The sequence below is a fragment of the Nestor notabilis genome, unplaced genomic scaffold (genome assembly GCF_000696875.1).
Source record: "Nestor notabilis isolate BGI_N333 unplaced genomic scaffold, ASM69687v1 scaffold21892, whole genome shotgun sequence".
In the NCBI taxonomy this organism is placed as follows: Eukaryota; Metazoa; Chordata; class Aves; order Psittaciformes; family Psittacidae; genus Nestor; species Nestor notabilis.
In genome coordinates this window covers 4117-31626 of record NW_009918159.1, presented here as the reverse complement: position 1 = coordinate 31626, position 27510 = coordinate 4117, and the positions used below count along the sequence as shown (strand labels likewise).

Below are 27510 nucleotides of genomic sequence, written 5' to 3'. Positions count from 1 at the left end.
CTACAAGTCTATGGAGCAGTTATGTTAATGGAAGTTGTTAATTACTTTTAATAGAATGGTGAATTCTGAGGAAGCAGCTGGTGTGTTGAGCCACTTCTGAGGACTGAAAATGCCAGTAGGTAAGCAGACTATGTTTGATTTTGAGTATGTGTTTTGTAGCCAGAACTAGATGCAAATGACAGGATTTACTTCTGTCTGTAATTTTTTAATGTTGTATTTGCTCTGCTTTGAGTCTGTCTTTATAGCTGATTTCCAAAGCATTGGGAGTTTTTTATTATTCCTTAAATTTGGGGGCTTCTGCAAAAATTTGTGATGACATATGGTAAATATACCCTAGCTGAAGATTCAACAGTTTTTTTCAGAGGTGTGCCAGGTTACATTTTTAATTCTGTAGCTACAAATTAAGCATTATTTCAGGGTGCTAGAACACCTACTGCTGCTTCAAGGGTTGAAATGCTGCTGATAGCAGTATCATGATTCACAGAAAGGAGGGACTCAGCTCCAGCTGATTTTGGATCCCTGCATGCTCCTGCTTGTTGCAGATCTATCTTGGTGGTGCTTTTCTGGGATCCATACTCAGTAAGAACCTAGAGCTGCTCTTATCCTGGAGACAATGTCATCTGTTATCAGTGTGGTACCATTCATGAACAGCAAGGGCAATAATCTGCCCTCTGCCTTAGCTTACCTAAGTTTTATGCTGATCCTGATGTTTTTGCTCTCCAAAATGTTTGTTCTTCAGGAAACAGAGTTGGACAGTGCCAACTTCAGCAACAAGTAATAGCCTGGTGTGTTTGTACAATGCTGCTGAGTTATCCTTGTGTGGTTTACTTTGTCAGTGGAAATTCTTAACTGGATGCTATGCAAATTTCTTGGAAAACTTTCCCTCATAAAATAATTCTTGGTCTTTTCAATTTTAAAGCATGATTACACACTTTTTTAGCAATGGTGATTATTGAGGTAGTGAATCACAGTCTAGATTTGTTTCTGCAGTTGAAAGTGAGGCAAAGGCAAAAACCAGAGCCTGCTTTGAGGAGATCTTCAGACATCATGCTGGCATAGCAGGCACAAAGAAATCAAAGAAAAAGAAGTTTCACTCTGAAGAGAATATTGTGGTGAGTTTGAACACATGCAGGCTTTGGTTGGTTGCCTTCCTTAATGGAAAAAAGATCGGGAAAATATGTTGTAGAAAGGAGATGTAGGCATAAAAAAAAAATAAATTGTAAGGTATATTTTTGCACATATCCTTTGTTTTTAAGGTGGCTTGTGTATGTCGTCTGTGTACCAGCAACACATCCTTGTAATTTGGAGGTATGCCAAAATTACATAGACTATAATACAGGTAAAAAGAAAGTGACATGTGCAGGCATGCACTCATTTAAAGTCTGCCAGTACTTTTTTTTTCCAGTCATAGTTTTCAGAAAACATTTAAGATTTTCAAATTCAGTATTAACTTTAGTGGGAGTTCAAGAGATGGGCTAGTAGAATTATGGCTGTAAAAATATTTAATTTTGAGAGCACTACATCTGTGTAATACATCTGTGAATTGAGAACTGATGAGAATATGTAATAGTATTGGAGATACTCATTAACCCATTTCCTAAAAATCACTTGTATAAGAATAATAATTTACAAACAATATTAAACAACATTTGAAACCTTTTTTTTTTTTCCCAATTTGACCTCAGTGATCAACATATTTCTGCATATGCTGAGCTTTGTGTCTGAGTAGTCTCATGTTTACAGAGCATGGAAATTTTAGGGGTGGTTTTTTCCTTTTTTTTCTGACATACATGTAAATACAAGCTTAAATTCTTCCTTGGTTAGGCTTACTTTTTTGATGAAACATGAGTTTTTAAATCTGTGCTTTATGATACAATTATTTTTGAGCACATAATTGTGTCTTCATATGGGGGTTCATATTACTCATAAATATTTTAAGCTTTGGTTTTAAAATTGGTTTACATTCCAGAAATCACTGATATAGAACACTAGTGTTTGGAGTTACCTAGAAACACTTAAAATCACAGTGAACTGAATGAAAAGTTAGTGGTATACACACTGATTAAGAAGCGTTTTTAGGGTCAGCGAAGAAGCCTGGCTTTATGGTTTTGTTGAAGCCATAGATTTTTATCAATCACAGCACTGAAAATGAAGAACTTGAGAAAGTGTATTAAAATATTATAGTGGTTATTTTGAATATTTCCTAAAATTGTGGCAATTTTGCAAGAGCTTAGGCTGGTATTTCCATGCTGGTTGCATTCCAGTAGAAGTTTCTGTAAAAGCTTCAGCAAATAACCAGTCATTTCATTGTAAGAAGTAAAGGTATGTGGTAGGGGAAGAGGAGATAGGTGGAGGAGGTTGGCTGTCTTTTGTTTTGGTTTTTTGGTTTGTTGTTTTTTTTTTTTTTTATTTTATTTTTTTTATTTACAGTTTTATTCACTGTATGTAATTTAACTGTATAGACTTTCACATATCTTAAAATAATGTGAAATTTATCAGTGATGACTTTGTGTCACGCACTTGCCATAAATGGCATCCCAGGCTTGATCATAAACAGGTCATGGTTGAGAGCATATTTCCACTGAAATATTCCAGTCTGCTTCTTTCTTTTGTCTTTACTGAACCTAGCCTTTCTTAGATTAGTAAAAGCTTTTGCCTCACTGTCCACTGTGTCCTTGAAACCTGAGTTCTGGAGCTGCAGGAGCTTCCTGTGATTTTTAAATGACAGAAGTGAGGGTAAGGGGATTGCACACTTGCCTGCTCTGCTCTTGTGTTCCCATGGCCTGGAGAGAAGAGAAGCAGCCTGACTGGAAGAGGAAAGGCTGATGTCAGTAAGTCAGGATCAGTTTGGTCACAACAGATAGGAATGAGGTGCTTGTAATGGAGATGGACATCAGCTGTGGCCAGTGAAAGGTCTGCTTTGATTTTTCAGTAGCCGTAGACACTGAAAAACTGCTGAGATTTCCACTGGATTTAGCCCATTGTTTCTTACATTTAAAATAGGAAAACTGCTAGTAGTTCACTATGTACTTGACCTACACGTTTTCTCAATGATTTCTGTTAAAATTTGGTGAAACTTCTCCAAGCCCATCCTATCTGTAAATTGAAGTTTTTCTAGCTTTGACTGTCTATGTTTTGTAGACTTACATGAGCAATGGTAGTAAAATTGCTTCCCTAGTACATTAAGACTTTCAATGAACAAGTATGTTCATTATCAACTCATTTGTAAGGAAATGGTCTTTTACAGACTGTACACATCAGCCCTTCAGTGGACTGGCAATGTCTATTCCTATTTTTCAAGGTGTGCCTGTACTATGGGAAGAACTTCAGGTACCTCTCAAGTCTGGTTATCTTGAGTTTCCAGTTACCCTGGGCAAAATCACCTGATGTGTTTCCAGGTTCCACTTGTGCATATGTGAGAAGCCTTTTTAAAAAGAAGTAAGATTATTAGGCGTAGTCCCTGCTGTCAGCTCTGGAACATGAATAGCAGGTGACATGACTGAGGGTTGGCTCACTATGGTATTAGCCCACATGTGTGCATCTTGGCTGACGCCCATCTCTTGCTGCTATCAAGCCAGTGGTGCAAGTAGGTCTGTTCTCAGAGAAGAGTATTTCTTCTGCCTTGGTGTTGTGATGTGGCCATGGAGCTGTTTTGAAAAAAACCTCATTTGTTCCATGCTTTAAGCTGAGGAGGTCAGGCTCAGGTCAGCAAACCTCTGGGCTTACTCCAGAGACAGGCCTATCCTATGAGCTGCTTTTCCAACCCAAATGCTTTTGCTGACTTGGTTCACGTATGTTTATATATAGACAGTTGCTCTTAGTTGATCTTTCTCACTCCTGCATTTCAGACAGAGAATCTATATCAGTATCCCTGCCTCTGTTTGATACCTAATCTGATGTTTTTTATGAACCTCTTGGCTTTTCCTTTATCATTTTGTGACTCTCTGTCATCTTTCCTCTGTGTTTAATTACATCACGCAATTACAACATGTGGAAAAAGTGTCCTGAATTAAGGTACATACAGCCTTTGTATCTGAGGAATTTGTGTGTCTTAATGGATTAATATTCTGTCAAGGCAAGCATCAGCATGACTTTAACTGTTGGGCCTTAACTGCTAGTGTGTTTTAATCTTCAGTCCTTATTCTCTGCAGTTCAAGCTATTCACAGAAATGCAGAAAAGGAAGTGGTCAATCTATTACAGAGCATTATTTTGGGTTTTTAGTTTATACAAAGCTTGATGCCTTCACCCCCACCCTTACTCTATTCCGTATTTCAAGTTATTTATATGAACTTTTCCACATCCTCTTAAATCACTAACTTATAAATAAAGAGGATGTTACTGGTCTATTTAAGCAAGTAAAAGATGAAGGTACAAGGACTTTTTTTCATGATTTGATATCAAGATAATCTATTTTTAGACATAGGATGCTAAAAATGAAGATTACTGAAAAGATATGTGAGTGGCTTTAGATTTTTCCTAATGTATTAGGTAAGCATACTTGCATGAAATTCTACATGCTTTCTTTTTTAACTTATACTTTATTAGGACAGTGTTTTTTAATATGTAGTATTAGTCTAGTTAGTGTATTTTTAAGCTTTGTCTCTAGTTTCAGATGTCATTTTTTTGATTTCTGTGTTAAACTTTGTCTTGGTGTGTTTTTGTTGCCACACTGCTTGTATTTGACAATTTTCCTGTACACCTAACAAACTTCCTTGAATTTTTCTCTCTCGTGTACTTCAAACTTTTCTTTCTTTATCCTCCGTTCTCCTTCTTCAGTACTTGCACTTTCCTTGCTCTCCATGTTCTCTCTTCAAATCTCAGATGTGAATAAAGCAAGATAGTGATGAAAGTTTGCAGGCTCACATGATTGCGGGCATACAACGTAGTGGCAGATGACTTGCACATTGAGTGTTCTTTCAGTCATGGAATGTTTGCAATAAAGACCAAAAATTGTCAGAAGGAGTGCACAGACATACGCATTAGCTGAAACTAATCTTAGCTGTTTTTAATAGACTGGTCTTTAGATCAACTCTCTCATTCTGCTAAGAGTCATGTGACTTCCCCCCCCCCCCCCCTACATCACCCCCCCCCCCCCACTTTATACTTAGGGGGGAAAAAAGTCTGAATGGAAGTCTGTTTTTCAGTTGTAGCATTTTTAAATATAATTCCATTGTCTAACTTGGGCAAGCAACTTTCAGTTAAAGGGACTACAAACAGCAGAGCTTGAAACCTGTTTCTAACTTGCATTTTAAATGGATTAAAATACTTGATTTTGTGCTGCATGTAATCTTCAAGTCTTCCATAGGCTAAAGCATTGGCATCTGTTTATGAAGCAGGCTTGTTGATTTCTTTTTTGTCTGGATATACATAAAAGCGATTTAAACGATTTAAAAACATAGTGAAATAAAGCTGAGGATGAAGTGCCAAATGTTTTGGTTTTTTTTTTTTCCAGTGTGAATTTTCTGTTGCTTTTAAATCCGTCACTTGTTAATTTTAAACAAAATAACTAGATCCTTGATTTCATTTTACTTTGTGTAATGTTGCTAAAGAAGTAACATTAAGTAATACGTTTATCCTTTAAACATAATTTTAGTACAAGTGTGTTCTATGTTCTTTTCATTTATAGCTTGACACCTTTAGAAGTAATATTGATCTAGCTAAGGAAAGTGTGAATGATGAAGCAATTCTAAACAACACATACAATCCTGAAGAAGAGAGTCCACGATTTACAAAAAATAAACTGAGAGAGAAAGCCTCAATTGCAAAGAAAATAAACAATGATATTGTTAGTGGAGAGGAGAACAAGCAACCAAAGTCTAACAAGAAGAAAAAGAAATCACTGTTACAAGAACAATTTAATGAGGAGGAAAATTTACATGAAGCTAAATTGGAGAGTTTTGAGAAAAAGATTAATGATTTTCCAAAGAAGAAAACAAAAAGTAAATCGCGAACAGATGTACCTCATCAAGGAGGTGATGGGAAGATTAAAAATTTCTTGACTGAAGTGAGAAATGTAACTGAATTAGAAGAGGAAGAAGAGCTAATCCGAGCCTATCAACTGCATGTGGCTGAAGATGAGGCAAATGAAATTAAAAAGAAAATAAGAATGAAACTTAAAGAACAGATGTCTGAATTTACTTCTACTGTTCAAAGCCATGAAGTTGTATTGAACAATGAATTAGGCAAAAAGAAGAAAAAGAAAGAAAAAGCAGTTTTAAGTGAAGCTGAAACAAGGTACGATGATAAACTGTATACCATGTTCCTGTGAATCTTACATAAAATGAAATATTTCGGTTTTAGGTAGAAAATGTGTACAGTTTATCAGAAAGCTTCTGACTAAGTATTGAATTGGATGATTCTGTTATGAAAAAATATTGACACATACTCTTTCAAAATGCTGTCAAGAATATTTAACTCACAGATTCTTTCAAATTACAAAAAAAAAAAAAAAATGTTCTCCATTACTGTCAGATGTTTATTTTCTGTGGAACTTGCTCTTAACTAAAGATAACTTTGTGCATGGTCTTTTAGTGATGAATGATGTCCCTAACCCAGCAGGAGTATTACCTTAGCTCTGTTCACATGGATGGTTCTGCAACTATCTGGAAATTATGGGAAAATGAAGAGGGGAGAGAAATGAAAAAGAAAAGAAACTAATGTTGGGGGGGTGTGTCGCGTTTTCAGTGTATACAGATGAGTTGCAGAGCTAAAGAGGAAATGCAAGTGTATTAATAATGGTAATGAGCAATTGTATCCATACAAGGACTAAAATGCAATTGGTGACAGTAATCCATTACATTGCAGTGCAATGTCCCTTTCTGAGCTACAGCATCATCCAGCACAAGATGGCAATGAAAATCTTTCATTGGAAAGACTATTTACATCAGAAGGGCAGAAACAGGAGGAAAGCATGGAAAAACAGAAACCTAAAGCAAGGAAGGTTAAAAAGAAAATCAGAAAAGGTCTGACAAGAAGTTGTTAGAATGGTGTTCTGCTTTGCTGCTTTATCCAAGTTTTTCTTTTCCTTTTCTTTTTCCCCTCTTTGTGCTGCTGCAAAAGTATTTGTCCATAGTAGCAGTAACAGAAGCGATTTGAGCTGTTGAAGTTGCTTATGTTTCTTTAGTTACTTAATTGTATTTTTGCTCTTCCAATTCTAAGGCTAATTAATAAGGAAGTTGATTTGATGTATCAGTCTAAATTCCTGATAATTCATTTATTGTAAATAGTTTTGAAATTGATAAGTAGTTCAAACATTTGGGGGTTTTAAGCATAATATAATGTTAAAATGTATATACCATCTTTACATTGTATTACTTAGATGCATATTCTGATTGTCTTTTTATTATTTTCTTATTTTCATTTACTTTATGCTATAAATGCTATATCACCACTGTTTTGACATGATGCTCAATTTAAACATAAAGAGTACTCTTTCATGCAACACATAGTCAAATTGGATAATTAATTTCCTTGAACATTGTCGAGGCCACATAAGACATAGGTTTAAAACATGCAGGTTACAGAAACTGATGAGGAGTAGGGTTTTTGATATCTATTAAGTATGGCGCTCTCACTGTAACTTGTAAAGGAGGAAGTTCTGAAAACAATGGTAGATTCAGAGAAAATGCACATTGAGAAAGCATCAGATTAGCCTTATCTTGCTTTTTTTATTTTCCTAAAACAAACAAACAAAACCTACTACATGTTGTAGTCCAGAGCAGGATATTGAACTGTGTGGATTTTAAGTCATTGTAGCACGAAAGAAACTGTGTCAGTCAAGAGGAAGACATCTGATTTAAAATGAAAATCTTTGTTAGTAGGAACAGATTATATTAATACATATTCATGTGTATGTTCATGCATGCTTAAAATGCTGCAAATCTGATAATTTTATTTAAACCTATTACATAAAGAACATTTTGAATGTTGTGACTGTTGATTGCTGAGACAATACAGAGCATTTTTACGCCTTTAAACTGTCACTAGTGGAACATATTAACCTCTATTTACTTTGTTCCTATTTCTAGAAGAAAATACAGAAGTTGCTGCGGAAAATGATGAGGAAATGAAGAATTCGGAAATTTCAACTCAGACTAAATTTGGTTTTGGTGATGATCTTGTGTTGGGAGTTTACATCCATCGATCTGATCGACTTAAAACTGATCTCCGGGTATCTCATCCCATGGTTAAAATCCATGTTGTTGATCAGAGAAGTGGCTTATATGTCAAGAAGGATCATAGGTGACTTTTAATAAACTGTTTCTATTATCAGTGATTACTATAAATACATAGATTCTTCCCTAGAAAATTAAATATTAAAATGAAAATAATACTGAATTTTAAACCTGCGAGATAATTCATTAGTTTCTACATCTATCTCATATGATATATGATATGTGCAGTAAATTAGGGTGGTATTTTTCTTTTCTTTTTTGGCACTTTTAAATGTTCTGCACTACCATATTGCTGTCAAGGTCCCCATATTTACAGCACAGTTCATTCTGTATACCTTACAGAGATAATATTTCCTAAATCTCAAAAATATGTAGAAGCCAAGATTCGAATACGTAAGCAAAACTCATGTGGCATAAATAGTGTCTGCCTTTTCTTTTATAAAATGCCTTCTGAAATCTTTAAATGAAGTTTGGTTCTTTGTAATTCTAATTGCTTCAGTTACTTGTTTCCAGTGTAATATGCATACTTTTCCTGAAAACAAAAAAAAAATAATGGTGTTTAATTAGTACTCTACTGTGATCATTATGCATAAATTTGGAGAAATTATTTTTCTAAAATCAAACAAATGGTATCTTGTATATTTCTTTCAGTAACTGAAAATACTGGTTTGTTTAAGTTGGAGGGGAGTTTAAGGCACTATAGCAATTGTAACTGTTTGGAAATTTTTAAGCAGCCAGAGGAAAGTTTCATCTTACTATGAACAAGAACAAATAGATCACATTCTTCCTATTATGACACAACCATATAACTTCAGACAGTCTAAATCAACAGTTCCGGAGTGGGAGGAGCAAGTCATATTTAATGAGCGTTTTAGTTACTTTATTCAAAACACTGAAGAAAGTCCTCTAGTAATCCTGTTTTTTGAGGTAAGGTTAACTATTTTACATCCAATTTATGCACATTATGATTTTCTGTTTGTTTCTTCAACAGTATATATTCGACTGATTTGGGTGGTTTTATTTCAGATATAGTGGATTAATAGTGTAGCTTTAAGGTACAGAATTAAGGCTACCAAAAGTATTAAGTGGAGATACCAAAAAGTGGTGTTGGTGATTGCTAATACTAATACACATTTATTATAGAGTAAAAAAAAAAAACAAACCCCACAACCTGTTTTGATAGCAGTAAGGAGGACAAAGCTTTCATATTAAATCAACTGTCAAGTTTCTAGGAAAGGCTGGTTCAAGATTAGGAGAGATGGCACCATGTCTAAAGAATATCACTTTTTCCTTTTTCACATTCTTAAAATCTTGAAAAGAAGCTTAAGTACCAGAATCTGAAAGATGGAGTTTGCCTAGTGATAGCAACGCTTCTTTTCCTTTGTACCAATGAGCAAACTATTAGACGTTTTAGACATCTATATCTCCTCTCCCATTCTTCACAAAGTAATTATTCACTTGTCCTCCAATAAAGTTAGGTTTAAAGAAAAAATTCTAAGGTATTATACTCAGCATGATTTTCAGCTGTGTTTCAGTATTTGTGAAGAGAGATTCTGTAGAATTAATCTGAAAATGAACCTAATACAATTAATATTATTTCATCCTTCACTTTTTATATTTCAAATAGATTGTATGCACAGTATCAGCATATGTTTCTTTATGTTCTGTGATATTAATGAATCATAGAATCATTTAGGTTGGAAAAGACCTTTAAGATTATAGAGTCTGACCGTAAACCTAACACTGCAAAGTTCACCACTAAACCACATTTACAGAACTAAGAGCCCTTAGGTTAACATACAGCTGGTTTTGGCTGTCAGATTTGTGATCCATATGATTTGTGAACCATATATGGTTTATGAAAATTACACATTAATATTTTCCTCTTTTATTGAGACAGAAGGGAAACAAGAGTAGTTTTCTAAGACCAGACTTCTGTCCTTTTTTTTTAAGCAGGCCATAAATAGTCATCAGGTAAATACATAAGGATCTGTTATTTCTAATTGCATACTTGTGTGAAAGAAGTACTGGTTTTGTACTTGCTTAAAATTGGAATGTGTTTAATTTAATGAATCACATCTAGTATATTTTCAGAAGGTTTTTTTAATTACCAAAAAGTATTTATTCATTAGAAATGCATTTATATTCCTACCAATACTTTCAGGTGCTTGATTTACTAAGTATGGATGAATTGAGAGCCAAGTCTGATGTACAAATTCAGGAATCTGGTTTCCGAAAAATTTGTTGGGCATTTCTAAAGGTATTGTAAATATTTAAATGAAGAAACAAAATTTATAAGTAGTTTCATTTAATTACCTGAAAGACACTAACTGTACTAAATGAGGAAATGTGGGGTTTTTTAATGCCATTTCCAGGCAACAGAGATGGAAAAACAAATGCTTGCTTAGTTGTTCTCTCTTTTCCCTCTTCTTTCACCACAAAAAATTCACAGTAAGGAATATGTATTTTCCAAAGAAGTATAGAGTATGTAAGAATTTTTTTGTTGTTCATAAAGTGCAAAAGAAGGTTTTCTTTGAGGGTTTTCTATGTGTTTGTGAGATCGTTTCTGCAAAGAAAATGACAAATCCACTAATTTCTGTACCTCAGCTACTCTACTTTAGTATCATTTTCAGTTGGCCGGTCTTTGGTAAGACTCCCTTGCCTAACTATAAAATGCCTGTCACTTTTATTGAAGAGTTTGAAATGCGGCATCAATGAGATACGGGTAATTTGGCCAGCACATCATGTACTTTTTTACCTGTTTTGGGAGAGATTTGAATGGGCTAGTTTGGCCTCTGAGAGCTGACAAGCTTTAATTTCCTTGAGGATTGTTAATTTACATCTGCTCCTGTGAATGGTACATCTTCACATCCATTGAGCAGTCCAGAACATGAGAAATACAGGAGAAGATAATGGTTTGCAAGTTTAGGGGGAGACATATCTCCCTTCATTATGCAATACAATGTCTCTTCTCTGCTCCGGGCAAGATGAACTGCTGGAATCAGGGCTCTGGTATCCCATATCTGCGTGTATAGCTGGTGTAAACTGTGCATCCAGACATGCAGTATAACCTAGTCCTGGACAAAGAGAAGAATGAATTTCCAACTCATAAATATGAATTGTGTCCTGTTCTTCATTTCTGCTGCATCTGTCTGCATTGTGCTTTCATCTGTATCAGTCAAAGTAGAAATGTCCTTATAAACAGTGGTCAGTGTTAATGGCAGAAGATACACTTGTTCTTTAGTTCAGTAGAGAGAACTCAATTTCCTTTGAAGTTAGAAAGATTGCCACTTTGCTGTATCTTCTGCTCTGAGTCAAAGCCTTACCAATGCCTTTTGCTGCAGCATTCAAAAGGGGCAGATTTGGAAGAGGCTGTTTGGATTGACAGTCATTTGAGATTTGGGTGATTTCAGCAAGTAGTAATTAGAAAAAAAAGTACTGCAGAGGTCTTCCCATATACAAGATATTACTGTTGTGCATATGAAGCATGTTTCAAAACTAGGCTGCCATCTAAGTTTTAATCTTAGTGATTTGATCCTGGGGGTGTTTAATACATGCTTACTTCATTACCACATTTAGGGGTAGTATACTTGCCTAATGGGAAGTGGATTTCAAGAGTTTAATTGTTTAAGATATTAGAAATAATCAATGACTCCTACTACTTTTATGTTAACACAACCTTTTTTTCCCTCTTTTTAATCACCCTTTCAGGTTGTAGGTGCAAATGGAGTTCTGAACATTGATGGAAAACTCCGTCTGCAATTATATTACCCACCTCCAAAGACCAAATCACATTCTGATGTGGTTGAGGTTTACAACTGGTGGGCAAAATGTCCTAGAAATCGTTACCCATCAACTTTATATGTAACTGTAAGAGGCATAAAACTACCAGATCATGTAAGTTAAATATATGATATATAAATGTATTTACAAACATACAGACTTTTCTGTAGGAACTAGTAACTAGCTAGAGCATGTGTGTGTTTGCATGCATGTATTACAGCTGTACTTATATGCATATGAATAACTAGTATATAACTAGCTGTAAATAACTTTGCATCTTAAGATACATGTTCCAAACTCAGTCCTTCATAGCTATCTTTGAAAAATAGGCATACTTTCTGTATTTTGCTGTTGACAGCGAGAAAACTAGTTTAAGTCACTGGACTCATGCAGGTGTTTAAATTCTGTAAGAGCGAAGAGGTGTGAGTTACTTAACTCTGATTCCCTGCACCCTCAAGCTATAATGAGTTTTGGTTTTTTAAAATGAAAACTCCTTTAAAGACAGGCTTACGTTGGTATGCACTGAGATGTGCATTGAAGATAAATACAGCATTTAGCATTCTACAATGCAAGTAGAATATGGTTCTATTATGTAATTCTCCATATGTATTTTTTAGTTGTCATAGGTCTTCTGCTTATTGTTCATACAGTCAGTGGTGATCTGTGGAAGCCTGGTGAGATGTGATCTGAAACCAAGCTAATATATGGGTTTAGTTCGCATGGTTTTGAGACACTTCTGATCTGTATACTGGACTGACATCCACAGATCTCTTGATCAGTAAGCTGCTGAGGTTGTTAGGAATCCTGTGCGTTTTGCTTGAGCAGCTGTGGTTCATCTTTCTGGAAGTGTTCTGAGCCTTTCTTCTCCATGGTCTGAATGTTTTCCTCATACATTTAGGTGCTATCACTGGATGACAGTTATCTCTACTTTACAGTCCTCTGTAAAGTTCAAGTTATGTGATGAATTTGCGTAGGCTTTCTGGGCTGTGCTTGACTTGGATCAATTTGCTATTGGTGTTATTTCATTCTTGTTCTGACAAATGCCAGATTTGTCAAGGCTGGGATTGAGCTCCAGGTAAGAGCCATGGCATAATACAGTTTTCTGTGCGTAGATTTCGCTTCCATTTAAGGTCTGTTACAGATCCTGCCTAGTCTCCTGCTTCTCCAGAAGGGCTCAGATCTCCCGTATCTCCTCCAGGGGGTAGCAGATATGAAAAAAAACATATCTCAGATAAAACAAGGCATCTTACACAGAAGTAGATACCTATGTGTGGATAGCTGGTTTAAGCTCCTGGATTGGTTTCTACTTGCATAGTAGGTGTCAAACCTCCACCCTTTTTAGTCACAGAAACTTAGGCAATTATTCATCCTGAAGTGGGTATCAGGCAACTCAGATGCCTGTCTCTTCAGATGTGTTTCTGAAGAGACTTGTCTTAGTGAAAGCAATCAGAACTACAGCTGCTGCTTAATGACCTCTCTGCCCCTCAGCCATGGGGCTTCTAGTCTGCTTCATGGCATTAGGGCTTCCTTTGTCTTCAAGCTTGGTATAATGTAAGTTGTAGGTAAGGTTCAATAAGTGTACTTACGGAAGTTTGGAAAGTGTAGGCGCTTTACCTATAATTAAAATCATCAATGTGGTGAGTTCTCTTTTTTTTCTTTGCAACTCTTGAACATAGTTTGTTCAATACATGGTGCTGATAATGTCTTTTGATATAAGTGGATTTTGTTGCCAAGGCAGTATTTTGATTGAAGGTGGTAGGTTAATGTCACTGAAACTATTTACATGCCGAAATGCTCTCTTTTTCATACAACAGCTTCACCAGGTAGTAGAGTATTACTAATTTTCACTGACCTAGAAAGTTAACAAAAATAGAAGAGTGTTGATTATTTGAAAAATCTTTGATACCATCAGATGAACACAGCTTTGGAAGCTCAGATTACTTTCTGACTTGCTGGTTACTTTAAATGAAATTTTTGCTATGCGGTTTTTTGATTATTAAGCTTTTTCCAGTGTCTGTTTTTCAGATGTTAAAATGCAATGCATTTGAAGTTAAAAGTACCTTTTAATCTTTTCAGATACTAAACTGTTAATTTGAAAAATATTTTTCCTGATACTTACTCTTGTTTGCCTTAAGGTTCCTCCTTCTTTCCGCTCTATGATAGCTGTTCAGCAGGAGCAGTGCAGTGCATCGTTGTGTGAGCACCAGAGAGAAGGATCTAAAAACTCATGTGAATCTTTTCCAGAGGAGAAGAAAGAGCCATTTAAATGGACAAGATTGCCTGGACAGGTTAAGTGGTTTTCTTTGCATTTCAAAGGAAAATAACTTAAAGATCTACTATCATCTTGAGAATTCTCCTGGAGTTTGAAAGAGTAGGCCTATTCAGGTAGTAGAAGTAAGACAGAAAAACAATTCCCAGGATTCAGCTTGACTGGAAATGTATTTCCTTGTTGGGTTATTTTGGGATTTTGGTTGGTTAGTTGTTTTTCCTTATTCCCTCATTTGATGTTCTTTTTACATTATAACTTTCATTGAAGAACCATATTAAGAAGGTTATGTGAGTTCATGTTTCTATAAAAATTCTAATAATATAAAGATTTGTTAACAAAGAATGTTGATTTTTATTTGTATTCCATACTTTGGTCCTTGTACAGATCCTTTCAAAAAGAACACATAAATATATGTGGACTTAATTTTATTTCCCAGTAATGTTTGCTAAAAATAATAAAATATTTTAAGAATAGATGTGTCCATTTTTACAATAGAAATTTTATTACCAAAAATGGCAGGATATCTAAAAGTTGTGTTTAAGTTAACGTTCACTAGTTTTCAGAAAGTTGCCATTCTGAAAATGTGTGTAATCAAAACTAGGAGAAATACAATCCTAAGAGCATTTATCTGAGATCATACAAATGAAATTTGGCAGCTTGTTTAGTTTCTAACAAGATGTCTTTACAATTATTCTGAAATGAACAATGTATATTCAGTTATTGCAGAGAAGACCTATTTGTGTACTTTTAAATGCATATGAATCTCTCCATACTGATTTTTCATTCATAAAGGAAACATCAGGTTTAGCTTAAATAATCACATAACTACTCAGGATATTTTAATTCCCCTTGAACTTTTAATTGAGTTCTGGAGAAAAAGCCCATGGGTTAAAAAAAGGAAGTGTCTGGGGAAAGAGGAAGGGTGCCTATACACCTGTGCATTTTTTTAAAATGTTTCATCTCCAGTTATGCTTTAAAAAAATCAGGAACTGAAATACAAATTAGGACTGCTCAAGGTGATTTGGTAAGCCAAAGCTTTGAGTGCCTGTAGCTCGTCTCCTGAGTTCACACTGCAATCATTAAGTTACTAAAAGTTGTGCTTAGACAAGCATGACTTACATTCAAACTCTGTAGCTTACATTACTGATGATAGACATCATTAAACGTTTCTTAAGATTCAGGAAATGATTCAATTTTTTAGGGTTTTTAAATCTTGCTGGTTGTGTGTAATAATGGGGCAGAAATATACAAACTAGATATGGCCCAAGTAATGCAGCAGAACTGCCTCTGTTTATAAGGTTGCTTTTTAATTTTTTCCTTTTAAATTCCCTTAAGATGTTAGTAGCTTTTTAAAACTTATGCATGACAGTAACTAAGAATGTGTTTTAAGCATTGAGTAGTAAATATTCATAACTATGTAATCCCATTTCTTACCTGAAAAGCTAGGCTTGCCGCATACCAAACAAGCTTTTGTTTTCACTGCGAGGTGGAGAGCTGGGCTGTTTCTGTATTCGTTTCTCTCATGATGGGAAAATGCTGGCAGCAGCATGTGCAGGAAGGAATGGTTATCCCATTATTTGTAAGTTTTAAATTTGATTGGTTGTGTGGTTTTTTGGTTGTTTTTTTTCTTTTCTTACTCCTCATGTAGTTGCAAAATAAAGGGCAAAAGATGTATTTTTTTAAGTTGTGGGTGTTTTTGCGGTTTTGTTTTATAATTGTGTTTTGCAGATTGTTCTAAAGCATTAAAGAGCATTGAGAAAAATGCTCTTTCTGTGTTTATAGTGCTGGAACTGGCTTTTAATGCATGATATTGCATATACGGTTTAACAGTGTGAAATCGTGCTATTTCTGTGCAGAGGCCTCAAGCTGCGTCAGGTGAGGTTTCGATTGGATATTAGGAAAAATTTCTTCACAGAGAGGGTGATCAGGTATTGGAACAGGCTTCCGAGGAAAGTGGTGTCCCTGGAAGTATTCAAAAACCATGTAGATGAGGCCCTCAGTGATACAGTTTAGTGGTGGTCATAGTAGTCCTAGGGTAATTGTTGGACTTGGTGATCGTAAAGGTCTTTACCAACCTAGCTGATTCTGTGATAATGGAAATATGGAATCAGTTTGCCTAAGAGACGTATTTTCTGATAACAAGGTTTTAAGTAAAATAACTTTTCAGCTTCTACCCCATACACTTTTTGTGTAAGTTTTGTGAACATTGTCATCTCCAGAGAGACTGCTAGAGGCTGCTGTCTTTCATGGTCCAGTTCAGTTGGAACTACAAATATTCCTTATTACTCAAACTTGGGGCTGCTGTTGAACAGTAGCCTCAACTGCATAGTTATTAAGACCTGCATAAGAACTTTGAGAACTGTATTTTAAATGTACACAAAGTAAATGTTTAAATGCAAGGAACAGTAAGTCTAGGTTACTTTATTACACAGCCGCAGAAAATTATCTCTATTTCGATTTATTTCAAAGATTGGTCGAGTAGCTGTTGAAAACCTAATCTGGTTCTAATAATTTAAAGTGAGTAGGCAGTTTCTTAAGAGTTAAGATGTTCGTGACATCCATGAACCACTAGATGGAAGTATATGTTTGCTGTCCATGCGTATTTAGCAACCATTCGATCTTCTTATCTGAAAATGAGAAGATAAAATTAGTTGATTTCTGCTAGCAGAAACTTAGCCTAAGATTTGACTAAATGCATATAATTGATTGTAAGAAATTTTTTTTTTCTTATTTTTGTTGTTTAAACTTCACTAGTGTATGAAATTCCTTCTGGACAGCTCCTGAGAGAATTTTATGGTCACCTTAATATAGTGTATGATCTTTGTTGGTCAAAAGACAATCAGTACCTTCTTACTGCATCCTCTGATGGCATGGTCAGGTCAGTATAAAGATGTTCTGGCAGATAGCATCAGAAGCATTCTGTAAAAAGTAGTCCAATTTCATGTCTTGCTACAAACTGTGCTGTAATGTTTTAATTAAAGATTTTATAACAATTTGACTTACTCTGTAATAATATAAAAATTGTGATGGGGTTAATCACTCTGTATTTACCTATATTGGTTTCTAACGTATATGTATTTGAGACCAAAGCTTTTCGAAAACCTGTAGTGTCTAAATCTACCAGTGTAGCAAACAAAGAAAAGACTTTCTATTTCAAGAAGTCACTGAGACAGTTGGAACATTCTGTCCTTGGAGAAAGTGCCATATTATGAATGCAGTTTTAAGTTTGAAGATTTGAACATTAGGCAGGAAATTGAAAATTTAAAATTAAAGTTATGTGTATAAATAGGTCACGCGCCACTTAGATATGCAATTTTTTTCTTGATGGTGGTTTTGGACACTTAGTTAAATAATTAAATTGCTGTAAATGAAATTTGATGGTATTCTTCCAAGACTGACTGTGTACACATTTTTCTCTACAATTAAAAAGGGTACTTCAGTGCAGTGTTACTGTTAAAATACTAATCGAGGATTAAAAGCAAAACCCTTAAAACTGTGTAACTACATGAAAATATGGCTGTGACAGTGTACAATTTTATTATGAGCAACTTCATATGTTTTCATAGGGCTGGTTTGGGTTTTTATTTTTTTTTTTTCTCTTCAGATCCCTATCTGTTGTTTCTGTTATGCAACTTGGTAATGCTACAGGCAGTTGCATAATTGAAATGCCAGAAGAATTGTTAAATTTTATATTTATGTGCGGAACTGTTTTGCTTTTTTTGCTACTTGGATGTAGGCATAAAAAGAGTATTTTGAGAGGTTTATATTTGGAAGCAAATAAGAATTTTTTATATTGGAGTAAATACCAATTTCAGTCATTTATGCTAACTATAAAGAGGCCCAGCAGTTCCTCAATTCTTAAATTGTGGCAGCAAGTTGAAACTGTAGTGGTCTGTCTCCTTTTCTGTGTACTATGCATAGTCACTGTGCAAGTTCCTAGTTCCTGTATTTATTGTCTGTTGCCTTGAGCTCCTTAAAAAGTCTCTGTTTAGGCAAGGAGTGTCTTCTTTTTCCCTTTCATATTGGGAGCACTTTGCCATATAAATATGCTAGAATTAAAGGATGAGGACCAAAAGGCATCCCATTGCTTTCAGTTTATTACTTGGATCATCTCTCAGATTGAGTTCTAAGGCAGCTTGGAGGGAAATTTGAGAACTTAGATTAATTCTTCTTTATTTACTGTTTTATGTTACCCTTGAGCCTTTTCACATTATTTGTAAGTAATAAATTTTTACGCTGGTAGAGCGAAATCATTCTAAAAAATACGTAGACTCCTTATGACCTTTGCACAATAAGTTGCAAGTTAATTGCTATACTCTGAGATTGCAGTTTTGTAATGAACTCATCTCTGAGTAAGCTTGGAATTCTTCAGTAGCCATCAGAATTAGTCGCTCCATCTGGAAGCGTGGCATTTACATAATTAAATTCCATATTGTAATTGAGCGCACTCTGAAACATGCTGTCCACCTGTATTTCTTGATCCAGGTACTGTTCCGTTCTTCGTGGACTCTTTTTTGGGGAAGGCTCAGTAATAGAATGTATAGAATCAAACAAAAAAATCCCACCTCTTAAGAAAAACATGATCTTACAGGAAAGGGTGTTGAAGGATAGGAAATAAATGAAGAGTAAGAAAATTTATGGGAAGAAAACATCCTTGAGATCACAGTCACATATCACAAAGAAACAAACTGTTCCATTCCATGGAATTTTTTATATATATTTTAAAATGTGCAAAATAACCATTAAATGGGTAAGTAGTCATGAATATAAAGTAGTAAATGTGTCTTAATATTTGTTAGGAAGTACCATATTAAAGGATTAAACATACATGGGACAAATTGGTAGGATAGAGAGGTGGTGTTAAGTGTTTGCGAACATCTGCCTCTAGAACCACTAGCACAAAATATGGCATCAGTTATACCTGTGTATGTGATTGCTTTATGTAGTAGATACCCTAACATCCTTTCCTTTTAGAATGTGGAAGATAGAAATGCAGGCAGCATCTGCAGTGAGAGTTTTTGCTCATCCTTCATTTGTTTACACTGCTAAGTACCACCCTATTGCTGACTCATTGGTCATCACAGGATGTTATGACTCGGTGATTAGAATCTGGAATGCAAATGTGGAAGAAATCCATGGGCAACTGCTACAGGAGCTTGATGGTCACAAAAGTTTCATCAACACGCTTTGTTTTGATGCAGAAGGTATGTACTTAGTATTACTCTTTCAAAAAGTCTTCAGTTGAAGACCAGCTTGACTATTGCTAGTTTGCTTTATTTCATAGAGGTCTCATGAAATGCTATAGTAGGATAAAATAGTTTTAGCTGTGACTGCAATTAATATGTTAATAATTAATATATTTGCAATTAATACATTAATAGTATGCCTTATTTGGGCAAACACAGAGGGATGTATAGCCCCTATATAACTTGAGAGGTAAGCATAGAAAGGACAGGCAAACAAATATGTCGTTCTTTTGTTAGTTCTTTTGTGTGGTACTCTTTTACTTACAAGATGTTACTACCTCACAGGGCTCCATATGTTCTCTGGAGATGGTTCAGGACTGATAATAGTTTGGGATACATCTGTCAAAGAAAGTTCTCAAAACCTGTTTCAACAATGGAGGATTAATAAGGTATACAGGTTCCTTAAACTAGCATTGTAATTTTAATGTGAGCTGTTCCAAATTTGGTCTTCTGATTTGAATTCAATTTGTTTTATACATTTATTTATTTATTTTAACTGAGGCATAGAATGGTAAGAATAGTTAGGGTTGAAAAGGACCTTAAGATCATCTATTTCCAAACCCCCTGCCATGAGCAGGGACACCTCGCACTAAACCATGTCGTCCAAGGTTCTGTCCAACCTGGCCTTGATCACTGCCAGGGATAAAGTGTTTACCACTTCTTTGGGCAACCTCTATCAGTGCCTCACCACCCTCACTGTAAAGAACTTCTTCCTTGTATCTACCCTAAACTTCCCTTGTTTAAGTTTGAACCCATTACCCCTTGTCCTACCACTACAGTTCCTAATGAAGAGTCCCTTCCCAGCATTCTTGTAGTCCCCCTTCAGATATTGGAAGGCTGCTATGAGGTCTCCACGCAGCCTTCTCTTCTCCAGGCATATTGTCTTTAAATAATGGTACGGAAGACCTGTTAATAATGCTGTGATTCACGGACTTAACTTTTAAAATTGTTTTGCAACTTCAATTTTTTGTGTATAAACCATGAAAAACTGAGGTTAAATAGCATTGTATTATCAGATAAATGCTAATGCATTAGGTTTGTCCCTAGAGACAACAATAAAACAGACCACAGGCTTTACAAATCACTTTTGTTCATACCTTATAGAACTGATGCTCAATCAACATTTCTATCATCAGCTGTGTTTCAGATTCACAGCACTATCTGCCTTTAGGTTGTGAAAAGCCAATTGACTAGGATATAATGCCTTAATACACAACAAGCTTTTTCCTTAAATAGAATAAAGTTGGCAGAAAAAGACTAATGCAATGGAAAAATTAGTAATAATATGTAAAAACGTGTTTTAAACCACAAAGTTATATTTTTACTCTATTTTCCTTCTTTCTGTAGGAAATCAAAGAAAATGATACTAAAGGAACACCAATAAATCATTTGGAGGTGCATCCAAATGGAAGGCGTTTATTAATCCATGCCAAAGACAGTACCCTGCGAATCATGGATCTCAGAATGTGAGTAGATTTTTGATGACAAGTGCATATTTCCTTTTTGTTTTAAAATTTGCTTGAGAAAGTTAAAATACAATAAAATTATTGAATGTATAGTTATAGAGAAGAAAGATGTCCTAATGAAGATAGCAATATTAGGGCTTGGAAATGGTTTCAACACACTGTTGTATTATAGACCTTTTTTTGTGATACTGAGTTAATCTTTTAGACTAGAATATCGAAAAATTATTAGATTACTTGGGAGTTTCAGGTGGCCTGAAGTAGAAGGCACTAGCCTCTGCAAGATTGAGTTAACTTTTAAAAATGCAATTTGGACATGAAAATACTGTGAAATCTTAACATTTATGTGTGCGTTAGTTTCTCATTGTTAAGACTCTGGGAAATTTTGATGATAAAGTAGAATGAAGATTATGACATCATAAATACTGAAAAATGCAGTGATGTATGTATTATGGTATATCAAGCAGGCTGTGAGATATTTTTAACTTAGTTTCTGATGATTTTGTAATTTGTAGTATCTATAAACATGATTTTTTAATGATAAGCTACAATTAAAAAGAAGGGGACCACAGAATAACTTTTGAGTCTTTGAGGCTGGAGAGTGTCCAGTCCAACTCCAGTAGGCAAAACGTGACAGTATGTTATTCAGAGCTTTGCCCAGTTGGGTTTTGAAGAATGGAGAGTGTACAGCTTCTGTGAGCAACATGTCTTAGTGTTCATTCACCCTCAAAAGTAAAAACACTTTTAAGTTTAGATGGGATTTCCTGAATTTCAGTTTGTGTCCATTCCCTCTTGTTCTTTCAATGAGTGAAGCTGAGAAGACTCTCATTCCCATCAGTTAACACACATTGAGAATATGGACCTGAATATTCTTATTTCAAAAGTCACATTGAAGATACAAACTCTGTTTCTAAGTGATTCATCCTCAATTTCATGGGTTCCCTTCTTCTCCTCACCATGCAGAACATCAGAGGTTCCTGGTGTTCTACATGAAATTACCTGAGGCTGATACATTTACTCTCATAGCATGATGGTAAGGCATCTATACTCTCTCAAGAAATGTAGGGAGGGAGGTGTTGGTCTCTTCTCCCAAGTCATAAGCAATAGGACAAGACAAAATGGCTTCAAGTTGTATCGGAGAGGTTTAGACTGGATATTGTGAAAAATTCCTTGCTGAAAGGGTTGTGCAGCACTGGAACAGGCTGCCCAGGGAAATGGTTGAGGTCACCATCCCTGAAGGTATTCAAGACATGTAGATGTGGTGCTTAGAAACATGGTTTAGTGGTTTACTTGGCAGTGCTCCGTTAATTGGACTCAATGATCTTAAAAGTCTTTTCCAACCTAAACAATTCTATGGCTCTGTTGGGTTGAATATATGAACTAGCTGAAGACTTTCCAGTCTTACAGTGCACTCATCTTTTCCTGTAAATGATAAATTATAATGACCATCCTAGAGGTCTCAAATATCTGCTCAATTGAAACATGAAATGGGTGGCTTAACAGAGGGAACCTTTAGCTTTTGAAGCAGATAGTGTTCTTGTATCACTACCATTCCTAAAAAGTGCAGAGACTTTTCGTTTGAGAGAGAAAAATGGAAATGCATATTAATCTCTAGGAAAGGGTTAATATGGGGAGCAATTTCACAATTATTTTAAGCCAGTTTATCCATCGAACACACCATCTCCTTATCTCCCACACCTTTGGCCATGTATTCCTAGCATTTCCTTTTTATCGTTTCTGTAGAGATCTTTTGATGCAAGGTAAGTCAGATCAGTAAACTGATCCAACTAAAAATCAGCCTACAAATACAAATGATTAATTTTCATTTTTATTAACTATCTGATTGAACTCATCAGATAGCTGCCCAAGCACAAGAGAAGAAATGAGGGAGAGCCTGGGAAAATAAGGGTGGAGAGGACAGCAGCAGGACTGCTGCCTTCACTACAGCCCACAGTTACTTTGGCTTAAATCTGTCAATAAACCACAGGGTCAGATACACAGCAGTGATAATTTTACACGTCAGCATTAACTGTTCATTCGCTGCATGAGAAAAGAGGGGGTGGAGGTCACAGATCAACACAATTCACTTTGATTGACAGCTAGTTGTTCTTAACTTTGCTCTTTCAACTTTCTTTTTTGATCTCTTTACATAATGCTGCTGTCCTGTCACCCAGGTATGTGATCAAGGATTTCGTTTTGGTTCAGACCTCTCCTTAGGATTTCATGTGCAGGTTAGCTTTACATCTTGCAGAGCTGTTCTACATGACATCCTGGAGATACTGTCTTTCTTTTTCACACAGCTAAAACTCTTATTTGAGGTAATATGGTCTTCCACTGTAGTCATTAAAGCATCCTTTCCTCTTGCTCACAGATATACTTGTATTCAGAATATTGTTTAAAATAGTTTTCCTATCATTAACTGCACTTCACTTCTCCCAGCATACCTCCGCTGATTCTGCGGTAACACATTTAAATATTAGTCTTTGAGGGCTGTGGTGGCCTGTTGCCATTCTTCTTGCCCCAAATTCTGCATTGTAGTGTATCTGCTGTATTAGCCTCCATTTTGTACTGTCATCTCTCTTTCCAAGCTGTACTTCATGTTTGAGAGGTACCAGCATATTATAAGCTGGCTTTGCTTCTTTAAATCCTTTTGTAGACTCTCTCCTACTTGATGCATACAAACTGACCATAGTTCACTAGTAGGTCATTATAACTATGCTGACCAGTAGTGTTTAACTGAAAAAAGATTAGGGTACCTAAGTTGCAAAATAATCTTAATAGTAAATCAACATGTAGTTGATAATGGCTTTAAAGAGGGTAGATTTACATCAGATATTAGGAAGAAGGTCTTTACTGTGAGGGTGGTGAGGCACTGGCACAGGTTGCCCAGAGAAGCTGTGGCTGCGCCATCCCTGGCAATGTTCAAGGCCAGGTTGGACAGTGCTTTGAGCAACCTGGTCTAGTGGAAGGTGTCCCTGCCCATGGTAGGGGGGTTGCAACCAGATGAGCTTTAAGGTCCCTTCCAACCCAAACAATTCTGTGGTTGACGTCTGATATTTGTTGATTCTGCTGCTGGTTTTCTAACCAAGGAGACATTAGTGTGAAGAGTTAAAGGGAGCTGCTGTATGAATTTAAGCACTACTGGGATGAAATTGAGCTCAGGAAGCATAATGGAAACTTTTTTTTGGCAGAGCTTGGAGTAATAGTGCCAATTTCTCATTTTTTGCAAAGCCCCTAGGAACAAGAAAATGCTAATTACTACATCTGTATCCATTCTCTAGATCTGAGTATTTCTGTTTTCTACTGAAAGGCAAGGATGTACACTTTCATATGTAATTTCAGGTGCATTATGAAATCCAGGGAAAAGAGAAGGTAAACACTGCACTCCGCAAATGTGGGTGCTTGTGTATCTATTTGGGATGTAAGGTGTATTCATTTTTCTGAGGAATAGACAGGCGGCCTGACACATAAGAAGTTACATTATCTATTCTGAAAGTATCTGCTACATTTGCAAACTATTCTTCATCTTATAGCTTGGCTACAAAGAAATTCATAGGTGCCACAAATTGCAGAGAAAAGATTCACAGCACGTTAACACCATGTGGTACATTCCTATTTTCTGGAAGTGAAGATGGAAAGGCTTATGTTTGGAATCCAGAAACAGGTAACATTATTTTATGGTATTAAGTCAGGTTGTCAGGGGGACAAAGGGTTTGTAACCTTCATTGAAACACTTTTGATATGGAATAAAACTTCTAAAATGTTGAATCCTGAAGCCTTAGCTCCACATTGTGAGTAGATATTATTTATCTCTAAGTTTTAATTCCCTAGGGAGAATTAAAATACTGCAATTCTTTACATGTGGATGAGGGTCTTAGAATGCACAAAAATGTCAGATCAGTCTCTCTGTTGTGCTTTTTTGGATTTGGGAATTAGGCTTTTGTTGAGAACCACTTCATCTGTTTCCCAAGAGTGGTCAGAGACTATGAATATTTTTGGCCTTTGGAATATTAGTTTTCTTTGTCTATTAGTCCCCAGTCAAGTAGTTTCAAAATAGCTATCAAGATCTTTCTGGAAAAATGTTAAGGAAATGTAAGATTAAGAGTTTGTGCAATGAGGTAAAAGGGACAAATATAACAGTAAAAGGTAGCAGAGTACACTTTTTGATGGCATGATATTGTCTCCGATTTTGATCTAAATAATTTTTTAATAAGAAAAATTAAATATTTTACAACTGGCAGCTAACCAACAGTTCTAATTTCTTTCCACATTTCCAACAATATTAGCTTACGTCTGTGAGGCTACATAATTTGTCTGAAAAAGAATGAAAATGGGAGGGATGAACTTTGTTATTAGTATGTTTTACTGGGCTTTGACTCTTGCTTACATACTGTATTTGCATTCATAATGCCGTCAACTGAAGAGCTAACTTTATTTTTCTAATAAGTTTGTACTCAACTTTCATTCCTGTTGTCAGTATTATGTAGTCAAAATCCACAACCAAGATAGCTATCTCTGGCAAAATGCAAGCACAAATAGTGTGGAACGCCACCTTTCCAGAACTTGCTTATCAGGACAAGAGAACTCAGCTAACCTAGTGCATCCTCTGGGGTTTCCCGCAGCTGTTGCCACATCACTAACTTTTCTGACTTACTCAATAACTTAAAAATATGTGATATTTTTTCTCTTATACCAAACACTACTTCTCAATAAAGAAGTTTACTGAGGAGTATTTATTTACAGTGGCAGTCACTGCACTATAGTAATACAAGCCTTAACCAACTGCTATGTTGCTGCATCAAATATGTTTCCATGGTATTAATAAACATATTTCCCTTTTGTAGGAGATCAGGTGGCCATATATTCTGAACTCTCCTTCACATCTCCACTTCGTGATGTTGCTTTTCATCCACATGAGCACATGGTATCATTTTGTGCATTTGGTCAAAACCAGCCGATACTTGTATACATACATGATTATAAAGGTGCAGTACTAATTCTCTTGATATACACCTGTAAATATTTTATTTATAGAAGTGATTTGCTAGTATTTGTACTTCTTTTGAAGGAAAAAGGAAACAGTCGTGATTATAATGGATATCTTTATCCTGGGAGATAACAAAGCCAAACTGGACTATAGCCCTGAGCAACCTGCTCTAGGTGACCCTACTTTTCAGCAGGGGCTTTGGCCTCACCAATCACCAGAGGTCCCTTGCAATCTCAAGTTTAAACTTGTCATTATATATCATCCTGTGTGATTTTTACAGCACTTTATCGTATATAGGCAGTGTCATAAATATTTAAAAGCCCCTTTTCAGTATCAAGGTGAATTATAGAGCCAGAAAATACCATTATTTTGAAAATTAATAAATAGCTTAAAAGAGAGCTTGGTATTTTATATTGGCTACACTACAAAAAATTTTTGAGGAGCTGTGTAGAAATGAATGAGAGTAGGTTGTTCTAATAAACAGTTGTTATGTTTGTGGTGTGATAATGTGAGACATATGTTTATTCCCCATGTTATAATAAAAACAAGATAGTGATAACTGCTAACTTGGAATTTTTGATATACAATATAAATGCAGGCTGTCCTTTGCGCACTTTTCTGATAGTTGTGTTTGTGTGGTTAGCTTCAGCAGTGTCAGTTTCAATTAAGGACATAGTTTCACATATCTGCTGTCTAGATGCAACATGACAATGTTAATATGAATTATGCAATAAATTTTGTGTATCTCTAACAGATTTTTGTTTGAATTATATCTGGAGTGAACATAGATTTGTAAAGCTTATCCTGTCTTTATACATTTGCTTTGTAATGTGGCTTGAGACCACAGTACAAAAAAACTACAAACATCAAAAAATTTATTTAAATAACAATGAGCACAACTTTCATCAAAAACATCCTGTTTTAGAGCAGGCTACCTCCTAAGAATGCTAGCAACTTCTGAAATTTTTCTTAAGTATATTAAACTCACTTGAACTAGTCTGGAAAAAATGTGAAATGTACCTAGTAAAATAGCTGACTTGAGCTCAGTGCAAGCTCTGTAACTTTCTTGCCTTCGAAAAATTCCTTTCTCTTCCCCCCTAATATTTCTGCATAGAGAACACTACTGTTCCTAAGGGGGACAAAATTATCTGTTCTGTGTGAGAGGTTACTGAACACAGTTAGCAGAAGGGAGACATTGTGATCAGGAAAAGACAGGGGAAAATTTCTTTTTCAGGTTTTCCCTATAGCACTATTATTACAGATTCTCATGGTGTTTGACTGAAGACATGGCTGGGAAAATGACAACTGTCATTCAATTATGGGGGTTTTGTCCCATGGTGACATAAAGCTTCACCTGACACACTAATACTGGTTATTTCTACAGTTGCACAACAGGAAGCTGAACTCATAAAAGATCTCAGTTCATCACTTACCACAGCTGCACCAAGAGGGCCGCAGTTCTTAAGCAGTTTTTCTGAAATTCCTGGAGAAAAAAGTTCAGTGATATCTCCAGCAGATCAGTTTGTCAGTGTTGCAAGAGCATCAATGAGAATGCAGAAGGTGAAACAAAAACTTGATTCTGTTACG

At 35.6% G+C, this 27510-nt stretch overlaps 1 protein-coding gene across 1 annotated transcript; it reads left to right on the top strand.

The window, feature by feature from the left end:
* AHI1 (Abelson helper integration site 1) lies at nt 1-27510 on the top strand (the record flags this gene model as incomplete). Its single annotated transcript, XM_010009582.1, has 17 exons — nt 1-119; nt 991-1112; nt 5628-6235; nt 6806-6963; nt 8029-8242; nt 8910-9102; nt 10340-10435; nt 11887-12072; nt 14094-14246; nt 15674-15806; nt 16982-17105; nt 19202-19431; nt 19759-19862; nt 20821-20939; nt 24470-24600; nt 25781-25921; nt 27308-27510. Coding segments are annotated over exons 1-17 (2925 nt in total), but the record flags the coding sequence as incomplete, so codon positions are not given.